This window comes from Dama dama, chromosome 10, assembly GCF_033118175.1.
Source record: "Dama dama isolate Ldn47 chromosome 10, ASM3311817v1, whole genome shotgun sequence".
Classification (NCBI taxonomy): Eukaryota; Metazoa; Chordata; class Mammalia; order Artiodactyla; family Cervidae; genus Dama; species Dama dama.
In genome coordinates, this window is record NC_083690.1 from 34,660,166 (window position 1) to 34,676,212 (window position 16,047).

Here is a 16,047-nt window from a genome sequence, read left to right on the forward strand (position 1 = left end):
GGTCTTTTCAGGAGGCTCATTTTGGACCGCGGAAGGTTGGCTTGCCTCCCACCTGCAGGAAGACCGCTGGGGATCTCTCACCCCCAGTTGGCGATGACCGATGGAGGGAGGTATAATTCTGAGGGGTGGGTCTCACAGCACTTCCCTGTGACTGGAGCTGGTTCCCCTCTGCTTGATAACACACTCTTCTTACTGGCTGCTTTCTGTCTCTCGTGTTACATCCTCTTTCTCCTGGTGGTGTTTCCTGTGCGTGCAACCAGTACCTCCCAAATGTAGTATTTTAACCCCAATCTTTGATTTGGGGACTGCTTCTGGGGAAAGCTCAAACAAAAATGAAAAGTTTTTCATCTCCCAGAGTCCCTTGGACAGCAAGGAGATCAAACCAGCCAATCCTAAAGGAAATCAACCCCGAATATTCATTGGAAAGACTGATGCTGAAGCTGAAGCGCCAATATTTTGGCCACCTGACCTGAAGAGCCGATTCAATGGAAAAGACCTTGGTGCTGGGAAAGACTGAGAGCAGGAGGGAAGGGGTGACAGAGGATGAGATGGTTGGATGACATCACCGACTCAATGGACATGAGCTTGAGCAAGCTCTGGGAGATAGTGAAGGACAGAGGAGCCTAGCGTGCTACAGTCCATGTGGTCCCAAAGAATCAGACATGAGTTAGCAATTGAACAATAACAGCAACAACATTTTACAGATGAGGGAAACAGGTTCAGAGAAGTTAAGTGACATATTTCAAGCTCCTGCTGTTTATCAATCAGGATTGGTATGAAAGCCACACTGTTTTTGACTTGTGAGTGTAGATGTGTTGTTTTTTTCCCTCATCCTTTGAAACCAGAGACCATCTTTTATAAGTTATTAGTCTTCTGATGCCTAAATAGCTTGTTGTGCAACAATGTGTTCTGTGGAAATTGTTTAGAAATTTAATTTAATCCAGCCATACATGTATGTTTTTTGAATAACAGGATTCCCAAGGGCAGGCCAAGACCATTCCTGGGATGCCCCGGGCTCAGGCTGCCTTCATTCCCTCCCAGACTTGAATGGGGAACTCATTCAGGGTGATCTCTGGGGCACATGCTCCACTGTTCACACCCCAAACCTTCCTCCTGAGGGAGATGAGAACAGGAAAGACAGGACCAACCTCGAAGGAAAAATTCTATTTTACTTGGATTGTCATTTCAGAACATCCAGTGTGTCCGTCTACACTTGACAGACAAATGACATGGTATAGGAAAAAAAACTGGGATCCTCTTCCCCCTCAACTCCCACCCCATCTACCCCTCAGCAAAACGTAGGGGCAAGGCCAGCTTTAAAGGCAGAGTGGGTCTTTGTCCCCAAAGCAGCAGGGAAGCCAAAACATACCACGAAGCAAAGCATCTCCTCAATCCCCTATCTTCACAGAGGAATGCAGCTCCCCAGGCTGGCCCCTCACCCAAGTCCTCCAGGTCCATTTCATTACAAAAACCAAAGAGTTTCTAAGAACGATATTAATCATGTCCCACAGAGGTGTGCAAGGAGGGCCAGGATCTGGCGGCGTCTGTGACCAAGAGCCCTCCGCTTTTGTTGGGTTTTTATTCACCTGTGAGTGGGACATCCCAGGAGCATCCCCACTGTGATGGAGAGCTACAGGTGTTGAGAGGTCACCCATCCCCAGACAGACAGACAGACAGGCAGGCAGACAGCCTGGAGGTCTCACTACAAGACCAGAGGGCCCATCGAAGCTGCCTGCAGACTAAGACACAAGCAGAATTGGTCTGCAGGTCAGACCTCATGCACTGAGACTCTTATGCAACCCGTGAGTTGGAGAAGGGCTGGCTCCAGCTCAGAGGAAGGTCAAAGCGCTGCCATGGCCTTCCTTCTGAGAACTTCTCCCCCCAGCTCAGGAAAAGCAAGCGGCTGGGACCCTTGGAGCCTTGGGTTCTTTAAATAAACTAGACACATCCCCTGAGAATGATGCAAAGAAACGGCAACAGTAGTCCTTTGCCTACCACCGCTGGCTAACCAGGCCCCAAGCAGCCTGCCAGGAGGTGAGACCCAGGCCCAAGCTCAGGACTGGGGGCCAGGGCAGGGCTTAGATGAAGGTGCTGTTGGCTAGATGTTTCCAGAAGGGGGCTGTAGTGTTCATCGCCCTGGTCCTAGTGGAGGCTTTCTTCTGCTTGGCATCCAAGTTCTTCACATACTTCTGGACCCACGGCAACTTGGGGTTGCCACAGAACTTCTGGCCCTTCCGGGTGGTGAAGCTGTGGGGAGAAGATAGGGCACCCATGAAGCCGGGCAGGGGGTGGGATCCCTTCCCTTTCTGAGGAGGGCACGCGGAAGCCCAGAGGACACGCCACTGCCCCAGCCTCCTGGCAGGCTCTGAACACAATGTCTTCTCTCTGTGCGTCTGCATCCCTTTGTTCCAAAAACTTCATGTTCATGTTCAGTAACCTCCTTGTCAGATGGGGGAGCCCAAACCTGCCTGCAGAGGACACTGGGTCTGAAGGGAGAGACACAGTGTCTACTCACAGGGGACGAGAGGGGAAGATGCATGAAAACCCCCAAGACAAAAAGGCCTCCAGTTCACTGTGCAAGGAAAGGTGGTCGATAAGGATGCCAGAGCTGGGAGGAGGCAGTGGAATGCCCTCTTCCAAACCAGGGATGCCAGGCCGTGGAGCTGGGTCTGGTGCCAGTGGAGAAAATTACCAATAATAATACAATGGTTTTGTTTAATCCCCCTCAAAGATGCAGACAAAAATAAAGATTCAGAGTTTTAATTAATTTCCAGAGTGATAAAAACAATTCTCTGAATTATGTAAACCATTGCATAAATGCTTGCTTTGGGGGCTTCCCAGGTGGCACTAGTGGATAAAGAACCTGCCTGCCAGTGCAGGAGACATAAGAGACATGGGTTTGATCCCTGGGTTGGGAAGATTCCCTGGAGAAGGGCATGGAAACTCACTGCAGTATTTCTGCCTGGAGAATCCCATGGACAGTAGCTTGGCAGGCTACAGTTCATAGGATCGCACAGAGTTGGACATGAAGTGACTGAACATGCAAAACCATTTAAACAAGTGTTAGCAACTTTAAACAATTCACTACAAGGAAATGGTTATACATTATAAATACTACCTTCTGGGTTAAGAAAAGATCACATTTCTGTGGCATGCTGCTGCTGTTTATGAAGTGAGCTCCCACTTGCTGTCTCACAACTCTGAAGTTTATTTCAAGTCCTAAGTGACCTTGAGTAGGTCACCTTTCTAGCCTCAATTGCCCCCTGTCAAATGGGGATAATCAACCGCAGCTGATATAATGGCTGAGAGGGTTAGTTAGGGGAATGTTATATGCCCCGATGGATTTCCCTGGTGGCTCTCTGGTGAAGAGCCTGCCTGCCAAGCAGGAGATGCAAGTTCGAACCCTGGGTTGGGAAAGATCCCCTGGAGAACGAAATAGCAATCCACTCCAGGACTCTGGCCAGGAAAATCCCACGGACACTAGCCTGGCGGGCTACAGTCCACGGTGTGGCAAAGAGTCAGAAGGACTGAGCGACTAAACAGCAACAACAAAAATATGCCCCAAAGGCTGCCTCATATATTTATGATGGTCAACTCTGAATCCTCTTTCTAGTCTCATGGTGAGGAAGCTGAGGCTCAGAGAGGTGGGGTGACCTGTCCGGGATCACAGAGCAGGGCCCTCAGTGAGCCTGGAGGCTCATCTCTCCCCGCTCCCCTCCGGAGTAGTAGTTACTTACATCACTCCTGCCTGGGGGCAGACGCTCCCGTTGGTCAGCTGGTAGCTTATCACTCGGCTCTCGGGAATTTTCTTGGAAATGAAGGTAATGCAGCAGGAAGAGGGGAGTGTCACAGAGTCTAGAAGACAGGAGAGAGAAGAGCCATGGTCTCTGCTAGCCTGCCCTAGATTCTGAGCTTCAATAAAGGCCCATACCCTGCACTAAGAACTTCCCCGGTGGTTCAGGGGTAAAGAATCTGCCTGCAACATAGGAGCCGCAAGAGACACAGGTTGGATCTCTGGGTTGGGAAGGTCCCCTGGAGGAAGGCACGGCAACCCCACTCCAGTATTCTTGCCTGGAGAATCCCGTGGACATAGGGGCCTGGCAGGCTAAAGTCCATAGGGTCACAAAGAGTCGGACATGACTGAAGCGACTTAGCATACACTCACCCCGCGTTAAACACCTCCAGTCCAGCCACTGGGCTGCCCCTCTTCTCACTGTTCCCCTGCAGACCCAGGCTGCTCGGTCCTCCATGCTCTGCTGTGCCACCCCAGTCAGGCCCTTGGGATGGCTGTCCCGAACAGGAGACCCAGGATGGGGTCGGAGGTCTTACCTGCAGGGGTGATGCACAGGGCCAAGAGCAGGAGGCTGGTTGCCATGGTCACGGGCCCTGCCATGTCCTGGAGAGCAGAGAGGGCGGCTCAGGGCTCAGTGCTGGTGGGCAGGAGAACAGCTGGGACGAGAGCACTTGGGCTACCCTCTGGCCCTTTTCAGGCAGCTAGAAGGAAACATCGGCTTTTATAGAGGCCTCTCTTTGGGGAGCCTCCCACACTAATTCAAAGTCCTAGAAACCTCAGATCTGTAAAGGGGAAGTTGTTGTCAGCTGAGTCAGGGGTTACCCTGAGCACGCTAAGAAAGAGCTGGAGGAGGAGGGCATTCCCCCGCCAGGGTGAAGAGCAAACACATTGGATGCACAGTCAGAAGGCTGATAGGGAGCCTGGCTATGCTGGCCATCGCCTGTGGGGCTCTGGGTCAGTCATTCACCTCTCTGAGCCTCAGTTTCTTCATCTGAAAATGGATAATGTTATCCTCTCTCTTTCCTTCCTTTCATCCATTCATTCATTTAGCAGCTCTTATTAGGCATGTACCTTGTGCCAGGCTTCTAAGTGGGGAGGCACGTATAAGATCAAGTGAGTAGAATCAGCTATTGCAGGTGCTGACAGAGTGGGCGTAGAGTCAAGTATCATTCGTCTCCAGCCCCTCAGACCCCTTGCCCATGCTCATGCACGCCACCTCTTGGTGACCTTGCCTTTCTAGCCTCCAAGCTGCCAGAGCTGCCTAGCCTGCAGGATCTAGGAAAGTGGGAAGTGTCTGGAAACTTACATCCTCGGGGAAGCCCTTGACCAATGCTGGCTGGAGGGGTACAGACTCCAGGTCCAGTGTGATCTACACTGTTTCCAGTGTTCCTGTCCAGGTTGAGTCAGTTTCTCTTTGCGAGACAAGGCTTGAGTGACCCCTCCCCTTTGGGGTCCGCTTCCCTTCTCCCCTGCTGGTTTCCCCTGGAAGCACTGCTGGATAAAGCACTGGCCCATGAATCCTCATCTCAGGGTCTCTTTGGGGGACCCAAACCTGAGACAAGGGGACATTGGAAGGACTGGCCTGTTCTGCGAGGAGGAAAGTAGGGGATGCCCTTGTGGAGGGTGTGAGGTTGGCTGTGCTGAAGTCCGGAGGATGAAAGGCGGTGGGGACTGTCCTGGAGCTTTGTAACCCGTAATACTCAGCTCAGTTGTCAGACTGAATGGAACATGATACCCACCCAGCTCCGTCCCCCATTCCTGGCTCCCAGCCTGGGACCCCTGTCACTGCTGCTTCGTTTCCCAAATCTACTGCGTCCTCTCCATTCCATCCTTCACGGGAACAGCTGGCTTTCTCCAGCCTCTCCACTCTGGCCTGGCAAGAGCACACCTGTGGGGCACCAGAGTGGCCCGCATCACTGGGCGGCTGGTGCCCAGCTGTGTCTGTGCCTCCCAGTTGACTATGAACACCTCGAGATCAGTGTCCCATTTCCACCAAGTCCCGCGCAGGTCACTTGTCCCACAGCCAGTATTTGGAGAATTAATATATGATGGACCAACTCTGGGTCACTCTCCTCTGGATCAGGGACTCCCATGGGGTCTCTGCCCAGCCCGACTGGGGTCAGTGGGTACACAGGGGAGCCGCGTGGCAAGTCCTCTGATGGGGACAGGGCTGAAGTTGGGGAGGCCTTGATCAGCAGTGCCTGATCTCATTGTCCTTGTTTATGGAGTGAGAAGCGCTGAGCACCCCACTCAGCTCCACCCCAGCCAGCAGTGGCAACTCTCACCTGGCAGAGAATGGGAGCATTCAATGAGAGCCCTTTGCATACGCAAGAGCTTTTCCCGAGTCCATTCTAGGGAGCCCCTTCTAGTCCTTGCTCCTCAGTGATTCAGAGGGGACAGCCTGTTATCTGTCTGGATTTCATGACTCAGGGGGTGCTGGGAGGGGAAGCAGCATGCCGGAGAAGAGTGGGGACCGGACTGAGCAGGGTGGGACGCCTTCGTGCATTGACCATATGTTGCAACCAGAGTGGGACGGCAGAAGGTCATCTAGCGGGAGGATTTGGGGTGGGGTGCCTCACCCCGATTAGTTAACACCAATTACAAGCTTTCCCAAGACCAAAAAAAACAAAACCCCACCCAAACACAACATGGTAAAACAATTACACTCCAATAAAAATTAATTAAAAAAAATAAAAGAAAGGCCAGTTCAAAACAAAAAAATTTCGATACCCAGTCTCACTGCTGTGTCTGGGGAAGTGGGTAAGGCAGGGTTTACCAGCCCGTTTTACAAAGGGGAAAACTGAAATCTACAAAAGGTGACCTGACACCACCACAGAGCCACTTACCCCGACTCCCAACATGGGGACCTGCACGTTCCCGCTTGAAGCAGGGGATCCAACAGCCAGAGCAATTAGCCAAAGTAAAAGAGGGAGAAGTCGAAGGTTCCAAGAGAGCAGAATAGAAAGAGGTAACTAGAGAAAGAGAATGAAGGCAGGAGGGCAAGTGGATGCAAAGACTTGGGGAAGGAGGACTTCCCTGGCAGTCCATTCATTAAGACTCCAAGCTCCCATTTCTGGGGGCCTAAGTTCGATCCCTGGTCCATGAACTATGATCCCATGTGCTGCAAGGTGGCCAAAAAGAAAGAGGGGTGCTCCGTGAAGCAGCCAGAGCCCCTCCACTCCAGCTCGGACCCTGCCCCTTCCCCTGCTGGGCTTCGTCCGTCTGAGAAGTGGGGATGTTGGCCAGATCTGCATTTCCCCAGGTGTAGCGGTCACACCACAACAGGTGCTACATAAGAATGGGTGCTTTTCAATTTAATTTAAATATGCCTTGTTAGGGTCTGTCTATGATGAGGGGTTTTATCTTTATGACAGTGATAGAGAAAATATGAGTTGACTAAAAAAACTGGAGGTTGAAAGTTAGTCTCACAGTTGTGTCTGATTCTTTGAGATCCCATGGACTGTAGCCAGCCCAGCTCCTCTGTCCATGAAATTCTCCAAGCAAGAATACTGGAGTGGGTTGCCATTCCTTTCTCCAGGGGATCTTCCCAACCCAGGGATTGAACTCAGGCCTCCTGCATTGCAAGCAGATTCTTAACCAACTGAGCCACTTCTCCTTCATTGAAAGCAGATTCTTTACCAACTGAGCCACTAGGGAAGACTTTTTTGACTAAAAAAACAAAATAAAGCAAATCGCAGAACAAATGGTATGTAAATATGACAGAAACAGAGACAATATATCTGATATCTAAGAATATCTGAAGTCTGAGAAGCCTGGCCAAGTCCTCACTGAGGGCCTTTCCCCTCCTATGTTCTGTACAGTGGAGCCGGCCCTGGGGAGGAATTGCGGGGTTGGGGGGGATCAGAGCTGTGCCTGGCAGGGGGCAGGCGGCCGTGGTCCTGCCCTCGTGAACCGTAGCCAGGGTGCTGTCCCTGAGTGAGCCATGGTGATGTAGCACAGAACTCAAAGGGAAGCTGGGCCAACGGACAGCGGCCAAATGGACGAGGGCGCTCCAAGGCACATCCTAACAAGAACCGATCAGAAGAGGCGAGCTGTTAGCTTGGACTAGAAACGACTTCCATACACGAAGACGTGTCCCAGCAAGGAAGAATGGGCCTTGATGACCCTAAGTGGTGCAAAAGCAGACCACAGACAAGGGTTATGATGTTCGGCTGGGGTGCACGGGGTAGGAAAGGTGACCAGTGGAGCAGAGCCCCACTTGCCGATGAAACTGCTAAGCACTTTGAAGCCCTTGTCTGTGTTAATTTTCCCCATTTTATAGGCAAGGAGACTGAAGCTCTGAGGTTAGGAAAGGGGAGAGCTGGCATTTGAACTGAGTTCTACCTGACTTCAAAGTTCAGGCAGTGCCTCTTGCCAGGTGAGCTCAGCCGTGATCCTGTGGGCAGGGGGCCAACTCAGCTTTGAGGTGCAGGGTCAGCGAGGTCAGATCTGTGGTCTCGTGGCATGGTTGGATGCACCAGCAGGTGTGATGGGAAGGGACTGGGGGCAGAGATCACATAGCTTCCCAGGGGAGGGATGATCAGGGAGCCGGGCAGGGGTCGAGAGAGCTTAACTGGCTCCACTCCTCACGTTAGACAGACCTGATGTGCCTGGAGGAGAGGGTGATATGGAATCTGGGTGTGACCCCTGGTGCGTCTTGGATTGTGAGTAAGAAGCACCCGCAGGTTTCCTAAGACCTGCTTCTTGGAAGTCAGTCCAGAACCCATCGTTCAAAGCCCCTCCCAACTTGGAATAAACATTTTGCATCAGCTAAAAAAAAAATAAAGCCCCTCCCTAAACCCCGAGAAGACTGACAGGAGCCAGGGCTCAGAGGACCACCTTTCTAGATTGGAGGGTCACCTGCCGGGGTTGAAATCTTAACTCAGCTGGGTGGCCGGGGTTACTTAACTCCTCCAAGCCTTAGTGTTCACACCCCGTCTGTAAAATGGAACGTACTGACAATATCTGCCTTGTAGGTTATTATGAGGATTCAGTAAGATAACTCATATCAAGTGTTTGGCTCCCCCTCTGGATAGAGAACTGTCCAGAGTGCCCACGAAAAGATGGTTATGTGTTTCCTTTATTTCCCAACAAATATTTATTATTGACTAAATGGCAGGTAAGTTCTAGGGACAAGGGATCCAGGAGTGAATACAGCTCAAAAAGTCCATTTCTTCATGGAAAGACCATTCTTTCATTGGGAGATAATATAGCAAGTAGAAAACAGTGATAATTGTATCTTATAATCTGCCAGGTAATGACATATAAAATGCCTTTTGTAAGTAGCCTTTTATAAACTCTTCATTGACTTGGAAGCATTAAAAATTTTACAAAAATATTGGCTTATTTACCAAAGAGGTAGTTCACTAAAGTGTATACCTATTAGAACATTTCAGCAAGCAAAAAGTGGTCATCATGTTTTGTTGTTTTTATTACAACAACTTGTTTACAAGCTGGTGAGCTGACTAAGCAATCCACAGGCTCTTCCAATGACCTTTCATATATCAGGGCATTTAATCTAATCTTTACGATAATGACCCTATGGAGTAGATACTATTCATTTTGTTGCACAGAGGTGAAGTAACTTGTTCTGGGTCACATGGTCCCTGACTGTACCTGGTCTGCAGCTGAAACCTCAGCCACCATGGAGGGTGTTAGAAATATAGAGGGAACGTGAGGGAGAAAAAAGTTTAAAAAAAAGAAGACAAATGGACAAGCTGATCCTAAAATTGACGTGGAAGTGCAATGAACTCAGAGCAGCCAAAACAATCATGAAAAAGAAAGCAAAGTTGGAGGACTAACACTTCCGGATTTCAAAACTTACTGCACCCTAAGGTAATCAAGATAGATTGATACTGGCATTAGGATACATATGTCGAGTAAAGGAATTGAGTTGAGAGTCCAAAAAGAAACCCTTACATTTACAGTTAATTGATTTTTGACAAGGGTGCAAAGTTCATTTGATGGGAAAGAACAGTCTCTCAACAGTTGTGCTGGAACAACTGGATATCCATAAGCAAATAAATAAAGTGACACTCTACTAGATACCACATAGAAGAATGAAGTCAATTTAGAGCAAAAATCTAAATGAAAGAGCTAAAACTCTTAGTCCGGCTCCTCTGTCCATGGGGATTCTCCAGGCAAGAATACTGGAGTGGGTTGCCATTCCCTCCTCCTTAGTCAGGCTCTTAGTGAGGCTCCTCTGTCCATGGGGATTCTCCAGGAAAGAATACTGGAGTGGGTTGCCATTCCCTCCTCCAGGGGATCTTCCCAACCCAGGGTGGCCCACACTGCAGGCGGATTCTTTACCATCTGAGTCACCAGGGAAAACCTTAGAAGACCTTGGATTAAGTAACAGTTTCTTTGATACGACACCAAAAGCACAAGCAAGCACAGAAAAAGTAGATTAAGTTTGACTTCTTTAAAATTAAAAACTTTTGTGAATCAAAGCACACTCTCAAGAAAGTGAGTAGCCAACCCACATAATGGGAGAAAATATTTGGAAATTATCTGATAATTCTAGTATCCAGAATATACAAAGTCCACAATACAAAGACAAAAAAAAAATCTAATTTAAAAATAAGCAGAGAATTTAACTAGATGCTTCTCCAAAGAAGACTACAAATGTTCCATAGCACATGAAAAGATGCTCAATCAACATCATTAGTCAGTAGGGAAAAGCAATGAGATATCACTTCACACCCACAGGGATGGCTATGGAAAAAAAAAAAAAAACAGAAAATAAAAAGTGTTGCAAGGAGATGGGGACGCTCACACATTGCTCATGGGGAATGTGAGACGGTATGATTATCATGGAAAAGTTCGGCAGTTCCTCAAAAAGCTAAATGTAGAGTTACAGTATGACCCAATAACTTCACACCCTAACCTTAACCCTAACCCTAACCCTAACCCTAACCCAACCCTAACCCTAACCCTAACCCTAACCCTGGAAAACAGAAAACAAATATTCACACAGAAACTTGCACCCGAACCTTCAGAGCAATATTATTCATAGTAGCCGAAAAGTGGAGACAACCTGATGTCCCTCCAATGATGAACGGATGAGCAAAGGTACAGTGGGACATACAGTGGGATTTTATTCAGCCGTGAAAAGGAATGAAGTGCCGATATATTCATTATGTTAAATGACAGGCACAACAGCCCAGACACTATTATTCCTGATAAGAAAAGTTCAGAACAGACAAATCCATAGGGACTTACAGCAGATTACTGGCAGCTGGGGGCCTGGTAGGAGGAGAAAGTAGGGAGATACAGAGTTTCTTTTGGAGGTGATAAAAATATTCTAGAATTTAATAGTAGTGACGGTTGTACAAATTGTGAGTATACCACTCACATGTATGATTTAAAGAGGTTAAAATGATGAATTCTTATGTAATGTGGATTTTATCTCGATTAAAATTTAAAGGAGGGAATTCGCTGGCCATCTAGTGGTTAAGACTCTGTGCTCTCAACGCCACGGGCTCAGGTTGAATCCCTGGTGGGGGAACTAATCTCACAAGTCATGCAGCACAACAACAACAGCAAAAAAAGAAGATGCTGAGGAAACCTTCAAAATGTTTGTTCAAATGGTGGGGCCTAGAAGGCTTCATTAAGGCCGCACCCAGTTTCAAAAATCTCGTCTATCTCCCTCACATGGCCTGACTCTCATCCAAGGGTCTGATTAATGAGAATGAAATCTGAGAGGGCACACAGGCGGGCAGGGAGCAGTGGGTTTTCCCCCGGCTCTCCCCGACCCTGGGCACACTTCCTGGCAAGCAGGCAGAAAAGGAAGCTTCCTTTGGCAGGTTCCTTGGCCAAGTCCTTAGAGAGAAGAAGCTTTGAGGGCCCCCTTCTCTCTCTCTTTTTCCTCCCCCAACCCTCCTAAGACCCCAGTACTTCCTTACTCCCTCTGTCCCTTCTTATGTCAAAACCTACTGTATAAAAAGGCAATAAAAGGCACTCATTCCCTCGACACACAAGTGACTTTTAACAGCTTAAAATGGGCTTCCCAGGTGGTGCTAGTGGTAAAGAATACCCCTGCCAATGCAGGAGACCCAGAAGATGCAGGTTTGATTCCTGGTTCGGGAAGATCCCCTGGAGGAGGAAATGACAACCTACTCCAGTATTTTTGCCTGGGAAATTCCAGGGACAGTGGAGCCTGATGGGCTACAGTCTATGGGTTCGAAAAGAGTCAGACGTGACTGATCAACTGAGCAAACACACAGAAGCACACAATTGCTTAAAATAAGAGGGCTTCTTGTATTCTAGGCCTCTGGAAAAAATGAGGATCATGGAAGCCAGGTTTGTCCTTCTTGGAGAAGGGTGCTGAAAATATGCAAAGGGTGGGGGGACTTCCCTGGTGGTTCAGTGGTTAAGAGTCTGCCTGCCCATGCAGGAGACACGGGTTCAATCCCTGATCCGGGAAGATCCCACATGCTGCAGGGCAACCAAGCCTGTGTGCCACAACCACTGAGCCGGCACACTCTGGAGCTTATACTCTGCCACAAGAGAAGTCCCTGCAACGAGAAGCCCACACAGTGAGAAGCCCACTCACCACAACTGGAGAGTAGCCCCCGCTCGCGGCAACTTGAGAAAAGCCAGTGCAGCAAGGACAGGCCAAGGACAGCCAACAATAAATAAATAAATAAGTTGTTTTAAAAAAGAAAATACGCAACAAGGGAAGGAGTGAGTGAACCCAAGAGTGCTGAATTGAAAGCAGAGGTGTCCATGTACATATCATCTTTCAGAAACGGTAGTACACCAGTAGTGATGAGCATATCTAGCAAAGATATTTCTCCTTGGAGAAATAAATGATTCCAGTGCTGGGTCAAAGAAAGTAGAATCTGGAATATCTTTTTTGGTGCCAGAAGGAAAGAAATTGCTCAAAGAATCATGGAGATATGTCCAAAGGACACAGGAGCTAGCTTGCCCAAACCCACACTGGCCGATCTGGGACAGTTGGATCAGTAATAGTGGATAGTGACGAACTGAATAAAATAAGAATCAATTAACAAAGTTTGGGGTTGAATTTTTGTCTATCCCCAAAAAATGAGTGTTGGGGTCCTAACCCCCAGAATCAAAATGGGACCTGATTTGGAGACAGAGTCTTCACAGAGACAAACAAGTTAAAATGAGGTCATTCAGAAGAGATAAAATCTGATATAACTGGTGTCCTTACGCGTGCATGAAAGTTCAGTTGGTCAGTCATGTCCAACTTTTTACGACCCCATGAATTGTAGCCTCCAGGCTCCTCTGTCCGTGGGATTTCCCAGGCAAGAACACTGGGGTGGGTTGCCAACTCCTCCTCTGGAGATCTTCCCCACCCAGGGATCAAACCTGCATCTCCTGCATGATAGTCAGATTCTTGACCACTGAGCCACCCCTGAGCTTCCTCTGTCCATGGGATTTTACAGGCAAGAACACTGGAGTGGGTTGCCATTCCCTTCTCCAGGGGGATCTTCCCGATTCAGGGACTGAACCCATGTCTCTTGCATTTCCTGCATTCTCAGGCGGATTCTTTACCCCTAGCGCCACCTGGGAAGCCCCTTTCTGAGCTCTTACCTGATCCTTTATTATTCCCATTTCACAGGTGAGGAAACTGAGGCTCAGAGAGGTTAAATGACCTACTCAAGCCCCAGAGCCATGATGCAGCAGGACTGGTCCTCCATCTTCCAGTGAAGAACCATGGCCCCAGGCTCCATCAGCTCTCTCCTGGATTCCTGCCCCGACCTCCTAACTGAAGGTGGTTGAAGACAGAGTGTCTGGGGTGGAAAGTGAGGGAGATGCGGGAAGGAGCCAGGAGGATGGATGGGCACTGGGGTGAGACATGCAGGGGATGCGGGGGAGAGCAGGCTGGGGGTATCACTGCTACCCCCGGTACCCTCCCGGCCCGTTACCCAACATACACCCAGTCCAAAAAGGACTGGGAACAGGGGATGGTCCAGGGAGCCACTTACCTGGAGGTGACAAAGTGACAAGTCGTAGCACCAAGTCTAGAAATATTTCCCCTCTCTTATCAAGTCTGGGAGAGTAGGTGGAGGAGGAGGGGCCTCCGGGGCAGGGAGGGGATCCTCCTGTACATTTCACTTCTGCTTGGCTTGGAAACTCAGGAGCCCAAAGTTCATGGGGACATCTAAGAACACGGCTTCATTGCATCAGGGGGGCAAATGCTCAGGGTGAGAGGCCAGCCCATTGATAGACCGTGGGAGCTCTTTGATAAGGAGGTCATCTCCTCACATACCCTAAGCCCCGTCCGGGAAGGGACGTGGCCCTGGGCAGTACAACGGGGAGACAGGTGACAACTATGAAGCACCTTGCCCTTTGATCTCTTGATAGGAGGACTTCCCAGAACTCAACTTTTTTTTTTTTTCTTCATGAAACACCTTTATTTTACTGGGCTGTGAAAAAAAATTGCTGTTGTTGAGTCACTAAGTCTTGTCTGACTCTTTGTGATCCCATGGACTATAAGCCTGCTAGGCTCCTCTGTCCATGGGATCTCCCAGGCAAGAATGCTGGAGTGGGTTGCCATTTCCTCCTCCAGGGGATCTTCTTGACCCAGGGATCGAACCCAAGTCTCTTGCATTGGCAGGCAGATTCTTTACCACTGAGGCACACTTGGAAAGTGAATATGAGGTAATCTCAAAGGAAAATAAATAGTTAATAGAGATGAAGGTGTCAATTGGCAAGCATCAACATAAAAATAAAGGTCTGTGACCAAGGCTGGGGGGGGGGGGGGGCTAGATAAAACACCACGTGGTAATGATCCACACAAACAGGGCCAGTGGATGGGGGTGTTAAAAGGGAGGTAGGATGGAGTAGAATTATTTCCTAATTAGAGATGGTCACTTCTCAATTCCTCCCCAAGAATGGTTTTTGTTTCCTCAAGAGAAGAAAGGGAAACAAATATCATATATTAATGCATATATATGGAATCTAGAAAAACGGTCCTGATGAACTGATGTGCAGGGCAGGAATAGAGATGCAGATGCAGAGAACAGACTTGTGGACCCAGGGTGAAGAAAAGGGTGGGATGAATAGAGAGTAGCAGCGACAGGCGTACACTACTGTGTGTAAAGTAGATAGCCAGGGGGAAGCTGCTGCAGCAGAGAGCTCATTTTGGTTCTCTCCGTCGGCCTGGAGGGGTAGGAAGGTCAGAGTGCGGAGGCTCAGGGGGGAGGGGGTGTATGTGTCCTTATGGCTGATTCACGTTGTTGTAGCAGAAACTAACACAGCACTGTAAAAGCAAGCGTCCTCCAATTAAAAATACATTTTACAAAACTCCAAAATAGTCACCTTGGTTACTTCTGACTCCAGGAATTTAAAAGAAAAAATTGTCTACATTTTCTGAAAAGGAAAAGAAGAAAGGAGAAACAAAATTAACCCTCGTCTTTAACAAAAGTGAATAAAATAAACTGCATTGAGTCTTTTAGCAAACACACAACACCAACATGTCAGATGTTCGTTTCCGACTGAAACAGGGTTAGAAAATATGATTATGTAATGAATCAAAAATCTAATTGTAGGCCTGCGTTATTGATAATAAATAGTATACAGTATATAAATATACTAGTAAAATAGGATTCTTTTAAAAACTAAAGATATGTTTATGTCAGTGGCTCAGTGCATAATATGAACTCGAAAATCAACAATATAAAAATCTCATAAATCTAAAATAATCATTCTTGCAGTATGAATTTATGCATTCACTATATTTGTTTTTATCATACATCAAGCTTATAGTAGGGAATCCTTCGTGGCTCAGACAGTAAACAATCCACCTGCAATGCAAGAGACCTGGTTCAATCCCTGGGTCAGGAAGATCCCTTGGAGAAGGGAACAGCAACCCACTTCCAGTATTCTTGCCTGGAGAATTTCAGGCAGGAGACAGAAGAGCCTCATGGGCTACAGTCCATGGGGTTGCAAAGACAGGACTGAGCTTGCACACACATGCTTATAGCACTGGAGACCAGAGCTCAACTTAACGGAAGCTGGAGCAGAGACAGTGGTACTGCTCACCCACTTGCCCGGTCTGCCTAGTGAACTGGGACAACTCTAAACCAAAGGGAACTAGAAGATCCCCTTGCACATCTCAGAGTCAGTGCTACCACCTCGCTTTCCCAACGGCTCAGATGGTAAAGAGTCCATCTGCAATGCGGGAGACATAGGACCAATCCCTGGGTCGGGAAGATCCCCTGGAGTAGGAAATTCAACCCACTCCAGTATTCTTGCCTGGAGAATCCCACAGACAGAGAAGC

General features: G+C 48.5%; 1 protein-coding gene across 2 annotated transcripts; it reads right to left on the reverse strand.

The window, feature by feature from the left end:
* Positions 1-1,151: 1,151 nt before the first annotated feature.
* CCL24 (C-C motif chemokine ligand 24) lies at positions 1,152-13,908 on the reverse strand. 2 transcript variants are annotated; one of them, XM_061153447.1, is made up of 5 exons: positions 13,750-13,908; positions 13,355-13,554; positions 4,330-4,494; positions 3,738-3,855; positions 1,152-2,247 (listed from the first exon to the last, which is right to left on the reverse strand). In XM_061153447.1, exons 3-5 carry the CDS (start codon positions 4,391-4,393, stop codon positions 2,079-2,081), a joined length of 351 nt encoding a protein of 116 aa, XP_061009430.1. In that variant the 5' UTR covers positions 4,394-4,494; positions 13,355-13,554; positions 13,750-13,908; the 3' UTR covers positions 1,152-2,078. The 2 variants fall into 2 exon arrangements, with proteins under 2 accessions (XP_061009430.1, XP_061009429.1); XM_061153446.1 differs by lacking the exon at positions 13,355-13,554 and having other exon boundaries at positions 13,750-13,907.
* Between the last annotated feature and the right edge of the window lie 2,139 nt (positions 13,909-16,047).

Excerpts from the sequence above, each read along its gene's own strand:
- CCL24 (XM_061153447.1), bottom strand. The coding sequence starts at position 4,393 with ATGGCAGGGCCCGTGACCATGGCAACCAGCCTCCTGCTCTTGGCCCTG. Across the intron at positions 3,856-4,329 it reads CCTGTGCATCACCCCTGCAG|ACTCTGTGACACTCCCCTCT; the intron begins GTAAGACCTCCG and ends CCTGTCTTCTAG. Across the intron at positions 2,248-3,737 it reads TGCCCCCAGGCAGGAGTGAT|CTTCACCACCCGGAAGGGCC; the intron begins GTAAGTAACTAC and ends TTCTCCCCACAG.